Here is a 26,063-nt window from a genome sequence, read left to right on the forward strand (position 1 = left end):
AAAAAAATTCTCTAGAGACTGCAGTGTAAATTATAGTAACTGTAACTTACATGTAGATTATTACTCTGTGGTGGTAGGTGGCATGGATTGTGGAAAGTTAGGAAAGGCTTTGTAGAGAAGATAAAGTTAAATATAAATGTCAACTGATAGTTAAGGTAGGTAAAGGTATTTAAGTAGAAAATGGTGTCAAGAAGTACAAGGGGCCTTAAAAACAACCTTGTAGCCAGGTGCCAGTGACCCATTAGCTACTCAGGAGACAGTGATGAGAATCACAGTTCAAAGCCATCCCAGGCAGGGAAGTTCATGAGACTCATCTCCAATTAAAGTTGGAAGTGGAGCTGTGGCTCACATGCTAGAGCCCTATCCTTAAATGAAAAATGCCCTGAGTTTAAGCCTCAGTTTCTCTCTCTCTCTCTCTCTCTCTCTCTCTCTCTCTCTCTCTCTCTCTCTCTCTCTCTCTCTCTCTCTCTCTCTCCCTCCCTCCCTCCCTCCCTCCCTCCCTCCCTCCCCCTCCCTCCCTCCCTCCCTCCCTCCCTCCCTCCCTCCCTCTCTCTCTCTCTCTCTCTCTCTCTCTCTCTCTCTCTCTCTCTCTCTGTGTGTCTCTGTCTCTGTCTCTCTCTGTCTCTGTCTCTGTCTCTGTCTCTCTCACACACACACACACACACTTAAGATGAGGAGAAGGTGATGGGCTATGGATAACAAACTCAGCAGCTATTTACACAGAGACAAAAAAAAAAAAAACCAACACTTTCCCTGGGGGCTAAGATTCTTAAGATGTATCATTAATCTAGTACTTTAGACTCTAAAAATCTAAACAAAGCATGTAAGAATTCCAGATTATTATACTTTTCATGTTTTTTTCTTTCTCTGTCAGGAGCCAGAAGAGTATATTTTGCAGGCTCTACTATATGTAAAATGCAATGTAAATGAAGATCACTACGCAAATATGTTTGCAACCAAGACAGGATTCAAGGAAATAATTGTCAGCACCCAAGCTGACCTCATGGTGGCACTCTAGAACAAGGCATTCCAGAATAAGGGCTCTGGAATCACCTAATTAAGTGGACAGTCTGCATTGCAGCAAAGAGCTGATGTGAACTCTGGGTTCATAGACCCCACAGTTTAAATTCTCAGAGAGAAACAAGAGAGGAGGATCTGTTTTTCTGGTTTCAAAACAGCTTTGGCCTGCTTTTAAAATCAGCTGGGTCAACAAGATAGATATATAAGATGGCAGAATGTCATAAAAAGAAATATCATCAGACTTTGAATTTCTTCACTATTATTAATAGGTATCACTTACTGAGTTCTTCCTGTGTGCTGCATAGAGTTCTACACAGCTTTCAGAATTTCAGATTATATGAGCCATCCACCTGTCATAACAACTGTGTGTGCACATGCACGTGTGTCCTGGGATTAATCTAGGTAATGCTAGGTAAGTGATTAATTACCACATCTCATCTCCAACACTTTTGTTCTTTTTTTGGGAGGGGTGTCATGGGGCTTGAACTTGGCCTGGGTGCTGTCCCTGAGCGCTTCAGCTCAAGGCTACCTCCCTACCCTTGAGCCAAGCCCCACTTCCCGTTTTCCAGAAGTTAATTGGAGATAGAAGCTTCAGGTCCTTTTGTGCCTGGGCTGGCTTTGAACCTTGATCCTCAGATTTCAGCCTCCTAAGTAGCTAGGATTACAGATGTGAGCCACCACGCCTGGCTTGTTTTTGTTTGTTTGTTTTGCTTTGCTTTATTTGCTTTGTTTTTTGAAATCCAGGCTGGTCTCAGTTTTGAGATCTTCAGGCCTTCCTCATCCAAGCTCTAGGATTAATACTGTGCACCACTATGCCTAGCAACAGATTGTTTTTCTGAAGGAAAAACTAAGACTGAGTTGTGAAGTAGCTTGCCTCTCCCATCCTCTAGGTGGTCAATAGCCATGCTTGTTCCAGAGCTTGACTTCACAACCTAAGCTCTTAGAACAAAGCTAGGTTGCCTCATGGCATGAATAAAAACAGGAACTAATGAAGTTTGGTGTTCTTTGGGCATAAACTGTTTGGCATATATTGATTGAAATAATGCCATGCCATTCTAATGAGGACCTCTATTGTATTGAGGCTTCTTCAGAAAATTCTTCATCACAAATGAGAAATAGGCTAATACATAGTCACAAAGAATATCCTACAAGATATTGACTTATTACAAAGAGAAAAACATCAGATTTACCTGGAAAAAGTTAGCAGGCACCATATGAAAGAAATAATTGAATACCAAAAGATAAGGCAACTGTCGTAAAGTACTGGTATTTGTGTTATAGAGGAATTTGGAGGGGATATTACTGTGAAAAATGTAAGGATACAAGGGAGATTTTTTACATACATTACTGGTCAACAATTAAATTGAGGATGAATTCCTATCTTTGATATCCCAGGATCACATCTCAGAAATTTTCCAATAAAACACATACTTACATGTACGAGAAGTTACCAAACAAAGCATACACAAGTAATGAAATTCCCAAATAATGTTTCTGTACTTTGTCTAAACTGAGCAGTGGAAGTCAGTAATCCTTTATTCTAGAATGTTTAATCAAGAGTGTCAAATCATAATGGTAAAGCATTTTTAAATGCCTTATCAACTTTAAAGCTATGAAACTTCTTTATTTCTTTGTTTTCGGTTGGTTGTGAGGTTAAAACTCTGGGCCTGGGCATTGTCCCTGAACTCAAGGCTCATGCCCTACCACTTCAGCCACAGCACCATTTCTGGTTTTCTAGTGGTTAATTGGCAATAATAATCTCACAGACTTTCATGCCTGGGCTAGATTTGAACTGCGATCCTTAGATCTCAGCCTCCTGAATAGCTAGGATTACAGGTATGAGCCACCAGTACCTGGGTTGAGCCTTTTGAGGGTAAAGTTTCTGACTTACGAGTATTCTTCATGGTGTGGGTTAGCATGTTCTCTAGTCATTTCCTACAGTAGATGGATCAGAAATCAAATTAAGAAGGGAGTGAGGGCCAGGAGTTTGGCCTAGTGGTAGAGTGCTTGCCTAGCATGCACAAAGACCTGGATTTGATTCCTCGGTACCATTTACATAGAAAAAGGCTGGAAGTGGTGCTAAGGCTCCAGTGGTAGAGCTCTAGCCTTGAGAAAGTCCAAGGACAGTGCTCAGGCCCTGAGCTCAAGCCTGAGACTGGCAAAAAGAAAAAAAAGGGGTGAAGTCATCTTTTATGACCACGAAATAGAAAGAGAATCATCTGGAATGAACAATAAAATGTGAACATCATATAGGTCAAAGGTAAATGCTTGCATTTAAGGAGTGGGAAGCAAGGACAATACATGATAAATGCTTCATGTGATAATATAATATATCATAAAAATAGTTCATACTGTCAAGTGCATAGAGTAAACTTGAGAAAGATTAATTGGACCTATCAAACTACTCTACATGTTAAATTTCTAAACTAGTGTACAAGGGATGAAAGAATATATCTGATATTCTTCTTTATACATTTGAGGTACAAAGTTGTTTTCTAAAACGGAAAGGAATACGCTGTGTGTGTGTGTGTGTGTGTGTGTACTGGGGTTTCAACTCAGGACTTGGCCACTATTCCTTAGTTTTTTCTCTCAAAGCTGGTGTTCTACCACTTGAGCTGCGGCTTTACTGTTGGCGTTTGGCTTTCTTAAATTGGAGATAAGATTCTCATTGACTTCCTTTGCTGGGCTAGCTTTGAATGGTAGTCCTCAGATCTTATCCTGCTCAGTAGTTATACAGGAGTGATTCACTGGTGCTTAACTAAACGTATTTTATAGAATATCTTTTCCAAGCATGGTAGCACACCTCTGTAATACCTGCAGTTGGAAAGCTGAGGCAGAAGACTGGTGAGTTTTGAGGGCCTCCTATACTTTATAGCAAGACCTGCCTCAAAAAATATCTATTGTGCCAGTGTGGCCTAGTGGTAGAGTGCTTGCGTAGCATGCACGAAGCCCTGGGTTCAATTCCTTGGTACCACATATACAGAAAAAGCCAAAAGTGGTGGTGTGGCTCAAGTGGTAGAGTGCTGACCTTGAGTAAAAGTGTTAAAGGACAGTGCGCAGACCCTGAGTTCAAGCCCCAGGACAGGGGCTATCTATCTATCTACCTACCTATCTATCTATCTTTGCTGATTTTTTTTTTTTTTTAGTTTCCTGACTTTGGGGAAAACAGGAATCAGGCACTGATTGTAAGGGAAAATATTTGCTTATTTAGCACTACTTCCTGGGAAACCAGAAACCACCAATTTACCTGAATTACAAAAATTGTGTATTTAGCACATAATAGCTAAAGCTCTTTTCACAACAAAGTGAAGATATAGAATAATCAATAACTAAAATCAATAGTGCTCTTGTGTTGGAACTGTATAGGTGATTTTTGCTTAAGGATTTAAGTCTTAAAGAAATTTAATAGCAGATGCAGAGAAATACTTATTTCTGTAGTCATGATCAAAAGTTTACTTTCCTGGGCATAGTGACTCAGGTCTGTAATCCTCAGCTAGCTGGAAGATGAAGGTTGATAGGATTACACTTTGAGGCCAGCCCGAGCAAAAAGTGAAACCTTATCTCAGCAGAACAAGTTGAAATGTGAGGGCCAAAGTCTGTCATCCCAGCTTTACCGAAGGCCAAAGCTAGAAGGATCATGATTCCAGGCAGAAGTAGGAAAAAGTGAGACCTTATCTGAAAATAATAATAATAATAGCAACCTAAAGTAGAAATAGGCTGGAGGTGTGGCTCAAGTCTTACAAAATGTGCCTAGCAAGTCCAAGGCCCTGAGTTTAAACCCTAGTACTAACCGCAAAAAAAGTTGACTTCGATTAGTTTGATGTCAGCCTGTAGTAAAGTTAAGAAGAGATGGACAGTTCACTTCTGGATCTGAGGGTACAGCTCAGCCCCGCAGTATTAGCCTAGCATGTGGGAAACCCTGGGTTCTGTCTATAGCCAGCACTACACACACACACACACATGCACACACATACACACACACCCCACACACATACACACACACATACACACACACACATACACACACATACACACACACATACACATACACACACCACACACACACCCCACACACATACACACACCACACCACACACACACCACACACACATACACACACATACACACACCCCACACACATACACACACACACACCACACACCACATACACACACACCCCACACACATACACACACATACACACACATACACACACACACACACCACACACACACATACACAAACACCCCACACACACATACACACACATACACACACCACATACCACACACACACATACACACACCATACACACACACATACACACCACACACATACACACACACCACACACCACACATACACACACCACACCACACACACACACCACACACACATACACACATACACACACATACCACACACCACACACACACACATACATACACACACACCCCCACACACATAGACACACACACACATACACACACACATACACACACACCCCACACACATACACACACACCACACCCCCCCACACACATACACACACCACACACACACACCACACACACACATATACACACATATACACACACATACACACACCCCACACACACACATACACACACCACACACACACACCAAACACACACACATACACACACACATCACACACACATACACACACATACACACACATACACACACCCCACACACACACATACACACACCACACACACACACATACACACACCACACCACACACACACACACCACACACACACACATACACACACATACACACACACCACCACCCCCACACACATACACACACCACACACACACCACCCACACATACACACACACCACACACACACACATATACACACACATACACACACCCCCCACACACACATACACACACCACACACACACACCAAACACACACACATACACACCACACACACATCACACACACATACACACACACACATACACACACACACATACACACACCACACACACACATACACACACCACACCACACACACACACATACACACACATACCACACACACATACACACACCACACACACACACATACACACACCACACCACACACACACACACCACACACACACACACATACGCACACACACACATACACACACACCACGCACACCACACACACACACACACACACGAAAAGATTTCACTTTTGCCATTATCATTTTGGGTGTTTTTTGGGGGGCAGTCTCCTGGAGCTTTAACTCAGGGCCTGGGTGCTATCCCTGAGCAATTTTGCTCAAGGCTAACTACCTATCACTTTGTGCCTCCTAGCGACTTCCAGTTTTCTGGTGGTTAATTGGAGTAAGAGTTTCCTAGACTTTCCTTCCTGGGTAGGCTCTGAACTGCAGTGCTCAGAACTCAGCCTCCTAAGTAGCTAGGACCACGGGCAGGAGCCACCAGAGCCCGGCGGCCAGATCCTCTTGCAGACAGATGGACACAGCGCACTGCTGGAGCTCAGGACCAGGGAGTGTAGCATCTTTGGAGACACCTCTGTAAAGAGAAACAGTGCGATCATCAGGCACCAACGGTTCATATGGACAAACACCCAGCTACTCAAGAGGCTGAGACCTGAGGATCTCAGTCAAAGTCAGCCTGGGAAGGGAAGTCTGTGAGACTCTTACCACCAACCGATTATCAGGAAGCTGAAAGTGGAGCTGTGGCTCAAGTGGTAAGGCACCAGCTTTGAGCAAAACAGCTAAGGGTCAGAGTCCTGGCCCCTGAGTTCAATCCTTAGTACTGACAAAGAAAGAGAGAGAGAAAGAGAAGAAAGAGGGAGAGGGAGAGGGAGAGGGAGGGAGGGAGGGAGGGAGGGAGGAAGGAAGGAAGGAAGGGAAGAAGGGTATGTATTGCAATCATGTCTTCCCTAAGGCTTCCTGTGAATTTCATTATGAAGCAAGTGAAGAGCTTAGGCTTGTGTGCCTCTAAAGCTGCAAGTTGCTCCCTTTATTATTCTTTCTTATCACTGCTTAGGACTAGTACCTGGGCCCTTGGGAAAATCAGAGAGATTGAAGATAACCCTGATAGAGAGCTGGTGTCTAGATCTGAATTCCAGCAGTGCCCCGAACATCTTGAGAGTTATGAGCCATATACTCCACTATTCAAAGTTGCATTTCAATATCATGATGAATTGGCTGGGGAAAGAGGACTTGGGAATGTGAAAAGATTTGTATAACAAAGAACCATAAATCATCTCTAGTGGGCCCCCTATCTCTCAGCCTGTGGGCTTGTCAGAGGAGCTGCAGGGAGAAAGCTCAGAGGGAAAGGGACTGTCAAGCCTTTGGTGTTACAGTGTCCTCTAAAGCAGTAAGGGCCCCGCCCGATCTTTCACTTACTCATCTTGGAAACAGATATTAGGAGCCTCTTGTGTGTGAGGTGATGTTCTGGAGCTACTGGTGTGAGAAGGATAAGATGAATAAGATAGAATACCTGCCTCGTTAGGCTTTTTGTTGTTGTTTGTTTGTTTAATGACAGTTCTAGGGCTTGAACTCAGGGCCTGGGCACTCTCCCTGAGCTTTTGTGCTCAGTTAGTACCCTACCACTTTGAGCCATAGTGTCATTTCTGGCTTCTTGATAGTTAGTTGAAGATAAGTATTTTAGGGACTTTTCCTGTGTGGGCTGGCTTTGAACTGAAATGCTCAGATCTCTGCCTCCTAAGTAGCTAGGATTAGTGGTGCGACCCACCCTTTGCCTGGCTTGTCAGGCATGTTTATGACAAGCACTCAACTTGCTTCTTTAGCATCCACATACATACAAAATGAGTGCGTGCATAGCTCTACAGAACAGATGTGTCTGAACTCTTCTGGCATCAGGGTAAAATTCCATGGAGTGAAGAATATCTATATTCTCCATAATGTTGTCTCTGTTACCCACAACTAGACTTGATCTCCTCTGTTCCTCTATTTCTTTCTTCTTTGTGTATGTTCTGTTTGTTCTTCTGTAGGCCTCCCTCTCTGCAGTAATTATTGTGGACTGTTGTGTAGAGCACAAGCTTTGGGACAAAACGGGATGACTTTAGAATCTCCGTTCCACTCCTTGGTAGTTATGTATCTGGGTTCTGGGTTCATTTCTTAGCCACTAAGCCTTAGATTTCCTCCTCTGTAAAATGAGAGTCATAGTTTGCATTTATTGAAACTTTTGGAGAGTTAAACAAGGTAAGGTTTGTCAGCACTTCGAAAAATGCCTAGAATACAGTATATGTTCAGTTGCGAATCATTGCTATTAGGTACAATTGCTGTATAGATGGTCATTTTATAGGGAGGAAAGCCCCAGTTCATAAGAATCAAATAAGTATTTTATAAGTTAGAGGCAGAATGACACTGGACTAAAGAACTCAGGAGCAGAAAACTACCCTTTATGACTTAGACATGTAAATATGACTTCTTTATATGTAAAACAGAGATGATATTTGACAATAACACCTACCTTGCTGAGAGGATGCCTACTCTGAAACCAGAGATTATCTACAGGGCTTGGCTCATAGAATACTCAGAAAACAGGAGTTGCTATTATTCACAAAAATCACCCAGTTGAACAGTGGCAGGATTTGCATTTAAACCCAAGGGATCTAACTTGTCTTTTTCTGATTAAAAAAAAAAAGAGGGGGGTACCATTAGCAACTTTTCCTCTCTTCAAGCTGGAATGCCAAAGTTAGCCTTTGCTATCCACATTTTCTCAAGTGTAATAAAATGAATGAGTTGATCTTCTTTTGCTAATTGCTTTAGCTTTGTTCACAGATCTATACTCACAAACTTATAACTTTGAACTAGATCATCCTTCTTAATCAATATATACATATCCCAGTCTCTAGAGGAATAGCCAATACCCTGAAGGAATATGCTACTACTTTCATGTTTGTTGTTGTTGTTTTTCAGAACTTTTGCTTTCCAAAGAAATCATTATCCCTGGCACAGCAAGACAGGGCACTTAGGGTTTTTTTTGGTGGGGGGGGGCTAAAAAATAATAAAAGAAAGAAACCCAAAGCAGGAGCTGGCCTTCTTCCTTCCAGCATTCCCTGCCTTGTCATACTGTCCCTCCCCAACCCCAGGAGGGAAGAGAAGAGAACTAGGGTCAAGGAGTGGTGACCAGGTTAGCAACAAGCACAACAGAAGGACGAAACAAAGGAGCTAAGAGGAGAAGCTGCTCCTCCAATGCCCGAGCATGTTTCTTGGCTGAAAGAGAATGGCAGGACAACGACTCAAACTGAGAGCCAGGAGGGAGGCAAGGGAAGGGGACAGCTAATGGATGAGGTGGCCCAGCAGGTGTCAGAGGTCATGAGGGCACCACAGTGAACTAATTGGCCACTCTGCATATTCACTTTCTGGCCCAACCTATACAGCTGGGTCCTGGGAGAAAGGCCTGGAATGAGCTGGCTGGCTGGCTGTATGTGTGTATTTATGCAGCAGATTTGCGGCCAACACGACTGAAACTGGGTTCTATTGCCTCCTCTCCTTCCTCTAGTCAGGGGTTCAGTTTTTTTTTTCAAGAGTAATGCTAAATATGCCACTCCATTCATTAATTCATCCATATATCCACACACGCATTAATTCATCCCTGCATTAGTTCAGCATCACCATCATCATCACCATCAGCATCACCTCCAACAGTATCTCAACATGCTAAGTGGATGCATTCAGAAATGTGATAACAGACAGACAGAAATGTGTGTGCCAGATGAGGATGGATTGTCGGTACCTTAGGCTTGGAACACAAACTACCAGAGTTAGACTTGGGCTTTGCAACTATCTAGACCATCTTTCTTTCTCTACACTTGGGGAAATGAGGGAAGCTCTCTGCGAAAGATGAAGTAAAAGAAGAGAGAAGAGAGAAGAGGGAGCAGAATTTGGATCTTCTCCATCCCATGTCAGAAAACAAGAGTGAGCCATTAAGTACATGGCTTAATTTCTTTCTGTTTTTTTTTAAACAAACAAACCAGATTCATACTCTTAGAGTTGGATGACATTTTCTCTTACCTAAATCCCAATTTGAGATAATCATCCCCATAACTGCATGCCTGACAAATTGTCCCCCCCACCCCTGCTCCAGAATTTATCAGTTATGAGAATGCGTTCTGCTCATTGACAATCAAGTTTTCCTGTGGACCTAGTGTATTGTGTTTTCTCCTTCACATAGCAGCTCTGTGTGTATTTGTATTTTCTCTCTTCAGACCACTTCTTTCTTTTCTTTTCTCTTTCCTTCCTTCCTTCCCTCTCTCCCTTCCTTCTTCCTTTCTTCCTTCTTTCCTTCCTCCCCTCCCTCCCTCCCTTCTTTCTTTCTTTCTTTCTTTCTTTCATTTTTCTTCTCTTCTCTCTGCTTCCTCTTCCTCTCCTGCTCTTCTTCTCCTTCTCCTCCCTTTTCCCCTCCCCCTCTTTCTTCTCTGACAGTTCTGGGGTTTAAACATAGGGTCTCATGTTCTTGCTTAGTGTTTTTTGTTTAAGGCTGACATCCTATCACTTGGGCCACACCTCTAGTTCTGGGTTCTTGCTGATTAATTGGAAATGAGTGTTTCTTGTATTTTTTTGCCCAGGCTGGTTTTATTTTTTTTTTTTGCCAGTCCTGGGCTTGAGCTCAGGGCCTGAGCACTGTCCTTGGGCTTTCTCAAGGCTAGAGCTCTACCACTTGAGCCTCAGCACCACTTCTGACTTTTTTCTATGTATATGGTACCGAGGAATTGAACCCGGGTCTTCATGCATGCTAGGCAAGCACTTTAACCACTAGGCCAAACTCCCGGCCCCTCCAGGCTAGTTTTAAACCACAATCCTCATCATCTCAGCTGCTTGAGGAGCTAGGATTTTAGGCATGAACCAGTAGTGTCCAGCTTTAGGCCTTCTCTTCTGAGACTTATGTGTCTTTAGGCCATTTAGCTATTGTCAAATGAGATAGGTTTCAGACTTCTCACAACCCTGGCCATTCTCCTAGCAATGCTTTCAATCTTGAAAGTGATGCCAAGACTTCAAGGTGTGGTGGGTTGAAAAGTGAGGCTCTTCCATCACACAATCTGGACCCAGTGACTTGTATCAGTGCAGCCTCCAGTCCTGTCTCTTAAGTAAGTATAACACATTGACGGCTTATGTGTGGTTTAGGGATAATTAAACATTTGAAATGCATTACTGAAAATGTAATGTTTCTCTTTTAAAATAGAAGAAGAAAAGAGAGAGAAATATCCTACAGGCAAGAATTTATATGATTCATACTCTACTCCATGATCCACCATTGTTCAATGTGATAAAGCATGTCTTTTGTGTAGAGGGAGCTTCAGACTTGGGGAATGTGAAAGAATTCTTATGCATTGCTTAACCATTCAGGCCAGAGCCATGGTGGTATTTTCTTTTCTATTTTTTTTAAATTTCCATTTTTCTACCCTTTTCTGCAGCTCTTTGACGCTGTGTTGGTCAGGATGAGGTTGGGAAAGTAACCAGGACATAAATCTACTGTGTTATGGAGACAAACAGGGGAGCGACTGGAGCTTAATGAACCACCAGAAGATCAGGAAGCACCTGCTTGGTCAAGAGTAGCTGAGGATATTAGAACTGGTGTCTGAGGACAGAATTGCACACTGCCTTCTAATTGCAGAGCATTCATGTTTAGAGACTTCCACTACACCACTGAAATTCACTTCCTTACTTGGAACCCCAAATCTCCTGTTCTGTTTTGTTTTAACCTTAATTGATGATGGAAGATCTTTCAGAAGGAGTTGGAGTGACCTCAGCTCAGCTTCACGTTCCTGAGTTTATGGGTTTGCCATCCGCTCTTCCACAGGTCTAGCACAAATCAATTTCAGCTTATTATTGAGTCTAAAATTTTAGCCTCACTTCTCTTCCTTGTCCCTGCCCTTCTCACAAGCCTCTCCTTGCAAGTCAATAAACATTCCTGAAAACCATCTTCCTCATCTTTACCTACTACAACTTTGCCTGTGCAGGATTGACAACTCCGGCGCTGTGTGGAGCAGGGCTGTGTAGAGGGCACACACGTATGGGGTGCAGGTGTAATCTGGAACCACTTCTCAAAGCACACTGGGTTGTACACTGACAAGGCCAGACACGCCCAGCTTTGGGTGTAAGATGAGCCTGTTCTTTCTATCCTCAGACCTGACTGCTGCCATTGATACTGGAGTGTAAGGGCACAGTTCTGATCAGGACTGCTCAACCCATTCTTTGGCCTTTTAGTGAAGCAGTGCAGGTTGGCAGGGATGCCCACTAACAGAGTTCCAAAACAGGGTTCCATACCTAAGTTTGCCCCCTTGGCCAGTAGTCCTCCAGCAGCCATGCCATGGATGCTTTCCTAGGTCAAAAGGGAAAGCATTGTTGCTGCTCTGTGGCCGGGCAAACAAGCTTCTAGCTTTGAAGTTGCAGGGAGAATTTGTTCAGACTGGAGTTGGGAGTCTGAGGGAGAGGTCTGCAAGCCTCCCCCGAGCTTCTCTGTGTTTATTAACTCCGCCTGCCTGTCCAGACCTAGTGCTTTTGATGTCTCTAGAGAAACAGGAGGAGGAAAATACACCCTGGTGGGGTGTGCGTGGGGCGGGGGAGTGGTTGGCTTTCAAGGGACATCTTCTAATTCCTGCTAAGCTTGCAGTCTCAACAGTAGCAAGAGGCAGGCCAAGCCCAAGTCCAGCAGGCTGGTGACAGGACTGCCATGGAAGGAACTCTTGCCCTCTTCCTATAGAGGGGTTTACATAGTTGTGTCCTGGGGCAAGTAGCAGAGCATGCTTTGCAGTATTGCTTTCCCTTTCTGGTGGCATAAAGGGAGGCACCACTGGTGGTTGTGGGGACACAGACTAGAATAGCCAGTCTATCTTGACGTTCTCCTTCCTCATCCTTTACTGGTGGGCTCCCTGATTCCAGTCGTCAACTCTAGTACACAGCATCCCTTTTCTCTTCCACACCAAGGCAGCATGGATGGGCAATTTCACATTTCCCAGGACAGCTCTGTCATATTCCTGACCCAGAAACTTTAGGTAACTCACCAGGGAGGGATCATGGGAGGAGGGGGTGTTGGGGTGACCACTGGGGATGAGGAAAAACACCTAGTTTCTGGCTGAGACGATGTCTGTTCTCTGGGCTTGCCCTAGGATTTCACCATGTGCCAATGCACATGTTTACTACCTTTCAGGTCTGGGTCATGAGAATGGGACAAGAAGTAATGCATTGTTATTAACCAGTTCAATGTCCCATACTGTATTTGGTCATGAGTAGTCCCACCCTTCTTTCTCTCTCCTACTTTCTCTCTAATTCCTCCATCTTCCCCAATCTCCAGGTCTTATGGCAACTAGATCCACAGCCCCACCCAGCCGAGTTCTTCTGGCTGTCCCCTGGCTGTCCACTCCCCTTACCCACACATTGCGATGGAGAAAGAACTTGTTTGCGATAAGGCCTTGAAATCTGGAGTTATAAATCCTGCCCAGGACAGCCGTCCTAGCTGTGCTAATGCTTGTGGTGCCAAAAGAAGGCTCACCTGGTTGTGACCCATCCCCTCTGACTTGCTGGAGCTCCCTGCTCCTCCTCTGCAAACACAGGACAATGGGCAGCCTGTCTCAACAGGTGTTAGCTGGTCCTCACTTTCCTACAGGGTGATGGGGAGGTCACCCTTGGCCCACCCACTCTGGACATTCCTGTGATTATAGAGACTCATCTTTGAGTGGGACCCTTCCTCTCTCTACCATGACTAAAGTGACAGGAAGGTAAGCTCACCTCCACAGATGTCCAAACCCTTACTTCAGCCATAAAGCCCACCTACAAGTAAGCAGGAGGCACCTGCACTCTCTGGAAGGCTCTGATGCGGCCTCTATTTCAGACATGGCCCTTGCACAGTGGGCACCGTGCCATGTCCACTCCGTGAGCTGGCTCTGCACTAGCCTTCACTACTAAGTTTTGTAAGACTGAAGCACTACCTACTGTGCTACTAAGTGTTAAGTCCCTTGAGGGAAGGGATTTATTTATGTTCTTCCTTCCTCCTTCTTTCTTTCCTTTCTTTCTCCTTCCTTCCTTCCTTCCCCTCTCTCTCTTTCTTTCTTCCTTTCTTTCTTTTTCCTTTCCTCATGCTGGTCCTGGGCCTTAACTTGGCACTGGACAGCACCTAGGCTGTCCCTGAGCTTTTGTGCTCAAATCTAGCATTCTACCACTTGAGCTCTGTTTCCAGCTTCTTGGTGGTTATTGGAGATAAGAGTCTCATAGACCTTCCCTGCCTAGGCTGGCTTTGAACCAAGAGTCTCAAATCATAGGTTCCTGAGTAGCTAGGATTAAAATTGTAAGCCACCATCTTTCAGCCTCTGTTTTATGTTAATTTCTTATTTTATTTCATGCTGGGATTAGAGATGTATATCACCATATCTGGCCTATACTTTTCCTTCTGGTGCTGGGGATGCGACCAAACCAAGGATCTTATGCATCTAAGCCCAAGACTACTTTTTTTATTAAAGAATTAATTAACATTGATTTTTACATCATATTTCAAATGACGTGTTCAACATACAAGCGTTCAAGAAGGGAATCTCTATATACAATCACTGGCACTTACTTTTTAGAACATAATCAAAATTGGGCTAGGGGTTTGTGTATCATAGGTACATATTAATTTATGAAATAAAACATTATGTCTGTAAAGTCATAGCCAAGACTACTTTTTATCATTGAATCCCTCTGCCAATGGATTACATAGAATATAATTGTTTATTATGACAGTGTAAATGTTTATTAGAGGAGGGGTCATAACTATAATAGTGTCTTCACTAAGAAGTAGAGGCACAAAGAATGTCAAGGAGACCCAGCAAAGTTTTACCTGCCTGGAGGCCAGAGGAGTGAGACAATATTGAGGAATCTCAGGAACTATGCCTGGGCAATCAGAAGCCTGGAGTTTTGAGGAGTTTGCCAAGACTGGACTTGGAGATCATTACATGCCCAGATCTGAACAGATACTCCGTCAACTTTGCCCTCAGAGCTGCTAACTCACTAGCCTCTTAATTGGGTTAACTATTGCCTGGGTGTTCAGGATCCTCTAAAAATGTGGGTAAGTCATGTCTACTGTCTCTATGTGAAGATGTGAAACCTTTCCTACTGGATCTATTGCCCTGACATTTGCTGTTGGTGCATAGATTTGAGGCTACCACTGCCTGAAGAGGAAGGAGAGAGCTCAGTTCATCCCAACCCATGTGTATTAGGTTCCTCATCTGAGCCAAGAGTTGTTGCGGTCACTTGGAGCAGAGAATAATAGCATGGGATCGTGCCTGTGAGAGAAAGGAGGGGAAGGACTGGGAAGGACCCAGTCTGATGCCAGTGATGAAAATGCTGTTCTTGTACAGTGCCATTACTGTACTGTGAGGCCCTTCACTGTGTGGGTCTGGGGGAAATGGCACGTGGGGATAGCGCCCCCGCTGGGCAGCATCTAACAGCTCCCTGTGCTCCTTCAAACCAGGGCTTCTCCACTGAAGAGCCGCTTGTGGTGAAGAAGAAAGAAGGGTCTGGGGTTTTAGAGCACTGCAAACAACAAAAACAAAAAACAGCCCTGGAAATTGCTTTGAAGACTGATGTTTTGTAGTTCTTAAAGTCTATGTTTTCTCTCATCGTTGATTAGCTTGCCTTTATGTCTTACAGCGTAGCTAACATGACTGAGCTCTCCAGTCAGTGCTGGTGGCTCATGCCGGTAATCCAGGAAGCTGAGATCTGAGAGGCTCTACTAACTACCCAGGAAGCTGAGATCTGAGAGGCTCTACTAACTACCCAGGAAGCTGAGATCTGAGAGGCTCTACTAACTACCCAGGAAGCTGAGATCTGAGAGGACTGTGGTTTGAAGCCTCGGTAAGGAAAGTTTGTAAGGCTCAAATCTCCAATTAACCAAGAAGAGCTGGGAGTCAAGTGACAGAGCTCTAGCTTTGAGCAAAAAACTCAGAGACAGTGCCCAAGCCCTGAGTTTAAGCTCTAGGACTCTGTTCATACTCCACCCCCACCCCCACAATTACTTAGCTCTGGGGGGGAAAAAATGAAGACTCAGGAAGATTAGCTGTTTTCCTGTGACTTCTTGTGCCCCTTGCTTCACCAAATTCTACTCCATCCTGCCCTTGAGGTCATCAGGCCTAAACACACGTACTGTATTCAGAAATGAACCTCTAATATACGTTGCATAGCTCATTCCCGTAATTGCAAACCACTCCTATGAGTCTATGCTCAGTCATCTGGGCCACACACTTCTCCAATTTGACCACCACAGGGTTGTGCCTCTGTGGTCCTGGTCTCTCTAGCAGAGTTTAGAGACCAGATGTCTGCCCCCCAAATGTCTGGGACAATAGCTCTAACCCTTCTTACAAAGGTAGGCATGGTGGTGTGTACCTATAGCTCCAGCTACTCGGGAGACTGAGGCACAAAGATTGCTTGAGTCTAGGAGATCAAGCTAGGTCGGACAGTATAGCAAGATCACCTCAGTAAATAAATGCAGGAATGAATGAGTAAACCTAAGCTGCATAGAAAGGGCAGCAACTAGTGTAGGCTCTTAAGGGAAGCTGACAACTCCTGTAGATACTTAATGGACTAATTATCTAAGAAGTCCTAGGCTAGGGAATTGTTCTTTTTATCTACCTTGGTGGGCTTTAGCATAATGCCACACTTTGCTTTTCCTGACATGACTGCTTTATCAGTACAAGGAAGCTAAGAATCTAAACTGCCTGCTTATCAGATGGCCGAGAAGTTAGGTGGTCCAAAGTCCAGAGTAGGTTTGTAATAGATTTGTTATATCAGCAGTTCCAATTTTGAAACAAGTGTGACCTCTATGTATTCATCTATGCACTAATGTATCTGCTTCACTCAGCAAATCTTTATTGAGCACCTACTGAGTAGCAGACACTGTCCCAGGTCCTGGAGACCAAGGAGTGAGCAAGAATGGCTGGAAATAAGCTGATGATTGGTAGGGGAGCGAACAAACCAAGCTTGTATGGGTCTAGCCCATGGGCTTTCTGCTGCTGACTGCCTCTATTTGGGGTGTCCATCCCAGACTGAATTAGGGGTTCATGCTGAATTGTAATTTTTTACCTGAAGGTTTTCTACATTAAAGCTGTGACATGAAGCAGCACAAGGTTCTTCCTGTCGCAGACACAAAACTGGAAGCTTGTGAGAAGTGAGGCAGCTTGCTAACACTCAGGGCCACCTTGGAGCTGGGCTGGAGTTAAAACGGGAGGTAGGAGGAGCAGAGTCCAGGGTAGGACTTTTATGTTTTTATTTTGTTTTGTGTCAGTACTAGGGCTTAGCTGTTTTGCTCGAGGCTGGCACTCTACAACCTGAGCCATAACTCAAGGTTTGGTTGTTTGTTTGTTGGTGATTAATTGTAGATAAGAGTCTCCTGTACTTTTCTGCTTGCTTGGCTTTGAACCTCAATCCTCAGATCTCAGTCTCCTAAGTAGCTAGGATTACAGGTGTAAGCCACTTGGCGCCCCACTTGGGGGGTGACGCTTGATCTTAGTGAACAGTGCTGAGCTATGGGCTGCCAAGAATTGACCATAGACCTCCTATGGTTCTTGAGACTCCAGCTACTGCTCCTTATCTCTCCTCCCCACAGCCTGTACAGATTGGGTGGCTCTAAGTGGTGAAACCTCTGGACTCCAGAATTTAATTAAAGAATTTGCAGAGCTGGAAGGACAATGGAAACAGCCAGGTTTGGAACATATCCAAACAACCCACACTCCTGTCCCCCACCCCCCCTTCAAAAAATTGATCACCAACGAACCTGAAATCAGTGACTGGATTATTCCTAAGAAACTTGCCATGGCTTGTGGCAACGGCCTGGCCAAGGATTGTCACTGTTCACCATCCTTTACCTTTGGGAATATATTTTGTTGCTGAAGCCTTTATTTCCAGAAAGGAAAACTCCATTGGATTTGGAGTAAGTTCAATCGAATGGGTAATCATATTTTGGGTCACCTTCTGATGACATTAAGGCCTTCAGGAAAGTCACTGAAAAGTCTGTGAGGTCTGCTAATTCCATTGAGAGGAAGGAATGTGTTTATTCTTCCAAGGGGCAAAGATCCCCCACTCAAAGTGACGCTGCCACATTGTGTAACCAGGAACACAGATTGTTGCAGATGTAAACAAGAGGCCAGAGCAGATCTGCGTACCCAGAGCCTAGGTCTCTTTTTCCCAGAGGTGTTTCTTATGAATGGTTGTGCCCAGTGAAGCAATTTCCTGCCCTGTAAACTTCTGCCCACCAAACCACATCTCCTATCTGTCATTGCCCGGCTCTGGGTCATAAAACAATCTCCCACCCCCACCACCACTCCAAACCAATCAGAGCCCATCAGGAGTCCTTGAGTCACAGGAAAATCACCCTTCACCTGCCGATGTAATGACGCTTTGCAATCTAGTGGCTTTGCAGTTTGTGAACATAAACATCACATGTCCACTCCATACTCTACCTCGTGTGAGCTATGGGGCCCCTAGATTTGGCTTTCTGACCCTAGTTCATTCTATGGAGGCACAAGCTGGTTAGTGACCCCTGACCTTGACCTGAGGACCTTGTAGGCTAGAGAAGACATGATTTACAGAAGTTTAGGCAAGGGTCCTCTTAGGTGTTCAGAGCTATTTGGAAGAATCAATGAGGATACAAAAAAATTGGGATTGAGACAGGTCCATAATTATTTATTTATTTTTGGTCCAGTCATGGGGTTTGAGCTCAGGGCCTGGGCACTGTCCCTACACTCAAACTCAAGGCTAGCAATCTACCATTTTGAGCCACAACTCCATTTCTGGTTTTCTGGTGGTTAACTGGATAAGAATCTCATGGACTTTCCTGCCTGGTCTGGCTTTAACCACAATCCTCACATCTTAGCACCCTGAGTCGCTAGGATTACAGGCATGAGCCACCAGTGCCCAGCTTGCAGGAATACTTTGATTGAAACATTTGTCAACCTTTGACCTGGACAATCTCTCACACCTTCCCATCTGTCTCGTTCTTCATGACATAGCCCCGTTAGTTGCCAAGGAACCTTCTCTGATTTCCACTCAAGCAAGATTCTAATGCCTACACCCTGCACTGAGATCATTTGCTGACTTGTCTGCCTCTCCAGTTAAGCTGGGTTCTTCATCAGAGAATCTTGGAACCACCTCCAGCCCCCACCAGCTCAAAGTCAGTAGACTAAAGAAGTTCATTGAATAGATATATGATTCAGTGCCTAGAACAGGTATCTGTACACACTTAGATAATTTGCATATCACAAATGAATATAGAGAATATATTGTAGTCAAAGGAATACCTAGGTTAGGCTGTTCAAAATAAGGTGTAATGATGGACCTGTCTTGAAGAAGTGTTAGTCTAATCTGATCATATTTCTGCCAGTGGCAGGAATATTTGAAGACATTGTATAGGGATTGAATCATGAATAAGAGGTAGGGCTTTTGTCTCTGAGTGGATGTTCCGAAGTTGAAATAGATTTGAGAAGAGACCTGCTAGGGCTTGAACTCTGGGCCTTATGCACATGCTTAAGTTTTACACTCCAGGCTGGTTGGTAGAATTACTACTTGAGCCACACCTTCACTTTTGGCTTTTGCTGGTAATTTGAACATAAATATCATTCAGACTTTTTCCAGTTATAGTGAAATCCTCACATCTCAGCCTCCTGAGCGCAGATTGCAGTTGTGAGCCACTGGCACCCAGCAATCCTTTTAACTTTTACTTTCAGAATATACTAAACAAGCCACCATTCTAATTTTGCCATTATGACGCTAGTTTAAAGCACCAGCCAGGGTAGCCATTTTTCTGTCTTCTCTCCCGTCTATGACGCTATCCCCCCTATAACTGCTTGATCCTTTGAATTTTGGAGGTCACAGAAAATGGTAGTGATCATGATAGGTATATACGTAGGTCATATTTAATTATAAAACCAGAAAACACTATACTATGCTATACATACGTGAATCCCAACATAGTTCCCGAGGGTCTAACGTGTGTATCAGAGGCTGGGGACCAAGTAGTAAACAAAACACTCACATTCACAGAACTCACATTACCAGAAGGCAGACACTAAGCAATGTGTGTTCTTAGCATCCAAATCAGCTTTTTTTTTTTTTTTTTTTTAACATACCACAGAGTTTTAGGCACCTTGTATCTCATTTGGTTTCCAGCCAACCCCATTTTCAGAGGGGTGCAAAAGCCTTTAAAATTTCACACTAGTGGGGCTGGGAATTTGGCCTAGTGGTAGAGTGCTTGCCTAGCATGCATGAAGACCCGGGTTCAATTCCTCGGTACCACATACATAGAAAAAAGTCAGAAATGGTGCTGAGGCTCAAGTGGTAGAGCTCTAGCCTTGAGAAAAGTCCAAGGACAGTGCTCAGGCCCTGAGCTCAAGCCCAGGGCTGGCAAAAAAAAAAATTCACACTAGTAAGTGGCAGACCTGGGAGTTGAACAAGATTACAATGACTCTCTAGCTTGAAATTAATCAATCATTTTGAGGGGATAGGGATTAAGGCTGGAGATGAAATCCAGTCCTTGCACATGCTAAGCAAGTGCCCTACCAATGAGTTACTCCCCAGCGTAGGCCTGAGCTCTATATAGCAGCAGTAAATATTTACTAAGTGAACGGTGAGTAGATGGATGGTTAACCCTAACTACTGCAACTGCCTCTTGTTTTTGTCTCCATGATACATACATGAGCAACATGTCTAAGTTTCTTTTCTACTTACTGATTCAAATTATCCCCAAAACATGGCTTCTGAAAGATTTATAAAGTATCTTTGTTGTTACCATCCATACCTTCAAGGTAAGACAACCTATTTTCTTTCTTTCTTTTTTTTTTAAAGATGAACTATAGTGGAAAAGGTTCAGACATTCTAGGTTAAATTTCTGAGTTTGTGATTCAAATCTCTGTATTTGTCTGAATAATGATCCCAAAGATATCAGGCCCTGATCCCTGAACCCTATAGTTTTTATCTTAAAATGGAGGATCTTTGTAGATGTGATTTTAAAAGATTAACCCAATAATACAGGTGCACTCTAAAAACATTCACATATATCCTTATAAGGCAGAGGAAGAGAGAGATCTGATGCAGAAGAAAAGGCAATAGCATGGAGGCAGAGGTTAGAATGTGTATGACCATAAGCCAAAGAATGCTGGCAGCTAGTAGACACTGGAAGAGACGGAACAGGATTCCCACAGTCTCTGGAGGCAATACCACTTTGATTCAGACCCAGTGATTGTAATTTTGGACTTTCTGTCTCCAGAACTGTGAGCAAAGCTGTGAGCAGTGACACACGCCTCTAACTACAATCCCAGCACTTACGAGGCTGAGGCAAAAGTATTATAAGTTAATGAGACTATGTCTTAAAACAAGGAAGGAAGGAAGGAAGGGAGGAAGGAAGGAAGGAAGGAAGGAAGGAAGGAATGAAGGAAGGAAGGAAGGAAGGAAGGGTTGTGAGAGAATACATTTTTGTGGGTTTTCTTAGAAGCAACAGGGGTATAGATCTTCATTCTCAGTGTAGATGATTCTGAAATACTACTCTTAGCTTTTTGCTTATTAATGGGAGTTAAGAATCTCGTGAACTTTCCTTCCCGAGCTGAGCCACAATCCTCAGATCTCAGCCTCCTGAGGTGCTAGGATTAAAGGTATGAGCCACTGGCGCCCAGATGTCCCTTAGTTTTAACAATCAAGTCTAGAACACTACCACTTGAGACACAGTTACACTTCTCCCTTTCTTTTTTTTCTCCCTTCCTCCTTCTCTTCCTCTCCTCTTTCTCTCTCCCTTCCTTTTCTTCCTCTTCCTCTTCTTCTTTTTCTTCTTCTTCTTTTTCTGTCGGACATGGGACTTGAACTCTGGGCCTGGGCACTGTCCCTGAGCTCTTCAGCTCAAGGCTACTTACCCTATTATCCCTTGAGCCACAGTCCCACTTCCATTTGTCTGGTGATTAATTGGAGATAAGAGTCTCACAAACTTTTTAATGCCTGGACTGGCTTTGAACCATAATCCTCAAATCTCAGCCTCTTGAGCAGCTAGGATTACAGGTGTGAGACACCAGTGCCCAACTTTTTCTCTCTTTGCTTCCTTTCTTCCTTCCTTCCTTCTTCTCTCCCTCCCTCCCTCCCTTTCTTTTTCTTTCTTTCTTTCTTTCTTTCTTTCTTTCTTTCTTTCTCTCTTTCTTTTCTGTCTGTCTGTCTGTCTGTCTGTCTGTCTTGCTTCTTTACTTGCTTGATTCTTTTGTCCTGCCATGGCTGACTTTGAACCTCAATCCTGAGATCTCAACTTCAGAAGCAGCTAGGATTACAGACACAAGCCATCAGAGGCCAGCTTTCTAATTAATCTGGAATCATTTTGTATTTTTTTTTGCCAGTCTTGGGGCTTGAACTCAGGGCCTGGACACTGTCCTTGGGATTTCCCAAAGCTAGAACTCTACCACTTGAACTACAGCACTGCTTCTGGCTTTTTCTGTGTATGTGGTACCAAGGAATCAAACCCAGGGCTTTGTGCATGCTAGGCAAGCACTCTACCACTAGGCCATGCTCCTGGCCAAAAATATGGATTCTTACAGGATGCTGCTTATGACTCAGGCTTGTAATTCTAGCTCTTCAGGAGACTGAGATCTGAGGATCACTGTTTGAAGCCAGCCCAGGCAGGAAAGTACATGAGACTCTTATCTTCAATTAACCACTAGAAAATCAGAAATGGAGTCCTAGCTCAAATTCGTAGAATGCTAGCCTTGAGCATAAAAGCTCAGGGATAGCTCCCAGGCCCTGAGTTCAAGTCCTATGACCTACAAAAAAAAATCCCAAAACAAAAAAAAACATTCTTTACCAGACTTATATAACTTTTACAGCATTACCTTTATAATAAAAAGATTAAAAACAACAAAACCTAGGGCACAGGAAAGAAATATTTCCTTTGGGAATATTAGAGTATAGACCAGAAAATATTTTGAAAAGAAACATCATGTATTTGGATGGTGTGATCTGTTGGCATATAAGTACATAACATGTCATCTGAAATCTTTGTAAATTCTGCTTTTCTGTAGCTCTCCGTGCTGACATTCAGTTGGAATGTGTTTCTTCTGTCTACATCCACTCAGGAAAAAAGAGAAGCCCATTCAGGTGTGTGCAAGGTCCTGCACATGCCAAGGATTCGTTTATAAAATAGCCATGTTATAAATCTCGGCAGACAAACCAGTATTTGCTTAACCGGAATGACCTCTGCACCTAAGAGAGGAGGGGGAGGGGAACAGAGGGGAGGAGGGACCTTGCAGGCACTTGGTTCAAGTGACTGCAGTTTCTCATAAATATTCACCCTTGTTGGGCTGTTTGTAGGCATGAACACGGCTACATACTCCATTGCATTGTCCTAAACTGTTAACTTATTTTCTAGAGGACCTATTGATGCCATTTATTTGAATCAATTCCTGATTCAAAGTAGGGGACTTTTCCTTGGACACAAGTTAGCTCTGGCTTCTTGTTGTCCTTCCTCTTTTCTGGACCCCCAGAGCCTTCTCCTGTGAAGATCACCCCAAACATCCTTTTGAGGGACAGCCTCCTAGCACTCCCGTATTTTCCTTGAGCAAGACAAAGCTTCATCCCACTTAACCTTTCTCCTCTCCTCAGGGCCTGCTTTTCCTAAGCTGTGGTTTATTCCTTGGATTGTCCTATGCTATAGAAACCAACAAAAGTATTTCCTGGCAGTTTTCTCTTACCAAACACCACCGTGGTGATGAGATTATCGGGGAATATTAGCATCAATCACACCAGAAGACTTCATGAGAAGGTTCTCTGGGTTGGGGAAATATTCAACACCCAGGCGGACGGTGCATTAACTCTCACTCCTCCAATGACTTCATAAAGCAGGCTTGATCAAGGTGCTCTGGCTCCAAGAAGAATATCAAAAGACTTGCCTCCAGCTGTGGGTCAAAGACTCAGCCCTCTTACTGCATTGTACCCTTATCCACCCAAATTCAGCACAAACAGAGCCAGGTTATCTGTACCTTTGGAGGGAAGACCTCACAACTGTTTGACACAGACCAGTCTAATTCAATTTAAGGCAGCTTTCCTTTTCTCTTTTCTTTTCTTTCCCTTCCCCCTCTCCTTTTCTCCTTTCCTGCAGATACTGGGGCTTGAACTCAGGTCCTGAGCTCTATTCCTTAGCGTTCTCACTCAAAGCTGATGCTCTACTACTTTGAGTCACACCTCCACTTCTGGCTTTTTGGGGATGAATTGGGGGTGAGGCGGGGTGGGTAAGAGTCTCCTGGACTTTACTGCCCCAGCTGGCTTCACATCATGATCATGATCTCAGTCTCCCGGGTAGACAGGATTGGATACGTGAGCCAGTAGCACCCAGCAAAAGCAGCTTTTTATCACCGATTTCACTTCTCCCTGGATATTAAAAAAGACGTGTGCCTTCCCCTGAGTTCAACCATGCCACAGAACAGCAGGTCCTGGCTACAAAAGAAAAAAGGAGCCTGTCGTTAGCCTAGAAAATGTTGGTCTATAAAGGTAAAGGGAGGAAAGAAGGGTGGGTGCGATTTAGGAGTGAACCTTTAGAGGGACTCATTCCCAGTTGGATACCCACAAAGTGGAGAAGGGAGGTCTCTGGATGAGATGGAAAGCAGTGGCTAACAGGTCTGGGAATTTTCTGTAGGTCTTGTTAAGAAAAGTGCTGAAACTTTTCTCCAGTTCTCCCTCTCCTCCTCCTCCACCTCTGCTCCTATGACCTCCTGGATTACTCGGTGTTCTCAGGTTATTAATGTCGGCTTCTGCTCAGCCACAACTCTTCACAGGATTGTGGAGTCTGACTGAGAAATCAACTCCCCCTTACCCTAAATAGTGGGAAAGCGAAGAGAAATCTGGAACATGACTGAGTGCAGGCCACCTGCCCTTCATAACCCACAAGACACAGGCTGTGACCCCAGGAGCGTAAGTGGAAAGCCCCAAGGAGACTAAGCTAGGGGTTCTTGGGGGAGTAATGGCAAGTGGAGGCAGAAATACAGGACGCTGGACAGTGACAAAATAAACTGCTTTAATAGGGAGCTCCTTGAGTCTGCTGTCCCTGCCTTGGGGTCTCTTGGGAGTACACTGGCTGGACCCAGCCCCATGAGAAGATAAGATGTCCCTTGGACACTATGTGTCACCCCCTTCTAGGCATGCCAAGGAGTGTGTTCACCTCAGGACGTTGGAACCATCTTGTGTGTCAGGCCTGCGACTGTCCTTCACTTCCCACTTTAGGTGGGAAGCAGAAGGAGAAAAACCACTTTTGAAATTTCAACTCTGACCTTTCCAAAGAAAACTAGTCGATACTTTACTATTATATACAGGATGGGGGAGAGGCTGTAGAGGGGGAAATTGCACTTAATTACAGTATTTTTTTTTTACAGTTTACACCCATTGGACAAATTTACTTCTTTAAAAGAAATCTCCAGATCACTTAGGATGGGGCAGGAGTGGGAATTCGTTGGTATTTACAAGGTGTTTGGCTCAGTTCAATAGCACGTGGTCCTCCTCTCCTTGTTTCAGTAACAGGTTCAAGTTTTGGCATCAGTTTGTCTGACGAAGAGTCGTCGCAGAGATTCCACCACCTTCTTGCTTCCTCTTGAGTGGTTTCAGGTGGCCCACATCTGGGACAGATTGGAGAGGTGCCAGGACAATACTGCAGAGCAAGAAAGCTGGGCTTTGGGCTAAACCTCCTAAGACTGGATTGTCTGAGGAACCAGCCAGGGGTGAAGCAAGCAGGGACCTCTCACGGGTGCTTGTCAGCTCAATGGACTTTTCCATGACAGCTGTCCAGAGGGTGACGGTGCAGAAAATCAGGTCCTTGTTGCTGTGCACAAAGTAAGTGATATCCGGACATCACCAGGCTTGCAGTGGACACTGAAGGAGAAAAGAAGAGACAGGAGGGAGAGTAAGCTCAGCTGTGTGCACTGGGTAGGGACATGGGTCATTAGTTTGGCTCCTCCAAAGGTGACACCAATTCAGCCAACAAAGAATTGAGGATGGAGAGCTGGAGATAGAGACGTCACCCAATTCTGCCCTTGC

At 44.2% G+C, this 26,063-nt stretch overlaps 1 protein-coding gene and 1 long non-coding RNA gene across 5 annotated transcripts in view; one reads left to right on the forward strand and one right to left on the reverse strand.

Annotated features, from left to right (window-relative positions):
* Window positions 1–3,809: 3,809 nt before the first annotated feature.
* Window positions 3,810–11,968, forward strand: LOC150051998 (uncharacterized). Its single transcript, XR_016538468.1, has 2 exons — window positions 3,810–3,864; window positions 11,462–11,968. It is a non-coding gene; the product is annotated as an uncharacterized LOC150051998 (long non-coding RNA).
* A 13,825-nt stretch (window positions 11,969–25,793) lies between these two features.
* The window catches only part of Hnf1b (HNF1 homeobox B), a 57,277-nt gene continuing 57,007 nt past the window's right edge, over window positions 25,794–26,063 (reverse strand). For all 4 annotated transcript variants that reach the window (XM_090351227.1, XM_090351226.1, XM_090351225.1 and 1 more), the window contains exon 9: window positions 25,794–25,898. In XM_090351227.1, the coding sequence (XP_090207353.1) occupies window positions 25,878–25,898 (21 nt within the window). In that variant the 3' untranslated portion in view covers window positions 25,794–25,877. The remainder of the gene's footprint in view (window positions 25,899–26,063) is intronic.

The sequence above is a fragment of the Megascapheus bottae genome, chromosome 17, assembly GCF_031878675.1.
Source record: "Megascapheus bottae isolate mThoBot1 chromosome 17, mThoBot2.hap1, whole genome shotgun sequence".
NCBI classification, from domain to species: domain Eukaryota; kingdom Metazoa; phylum Chordata; class Mammalia; order Rodentia; family Geomyidae; genus Megascapheus; species Megascapheus bottae.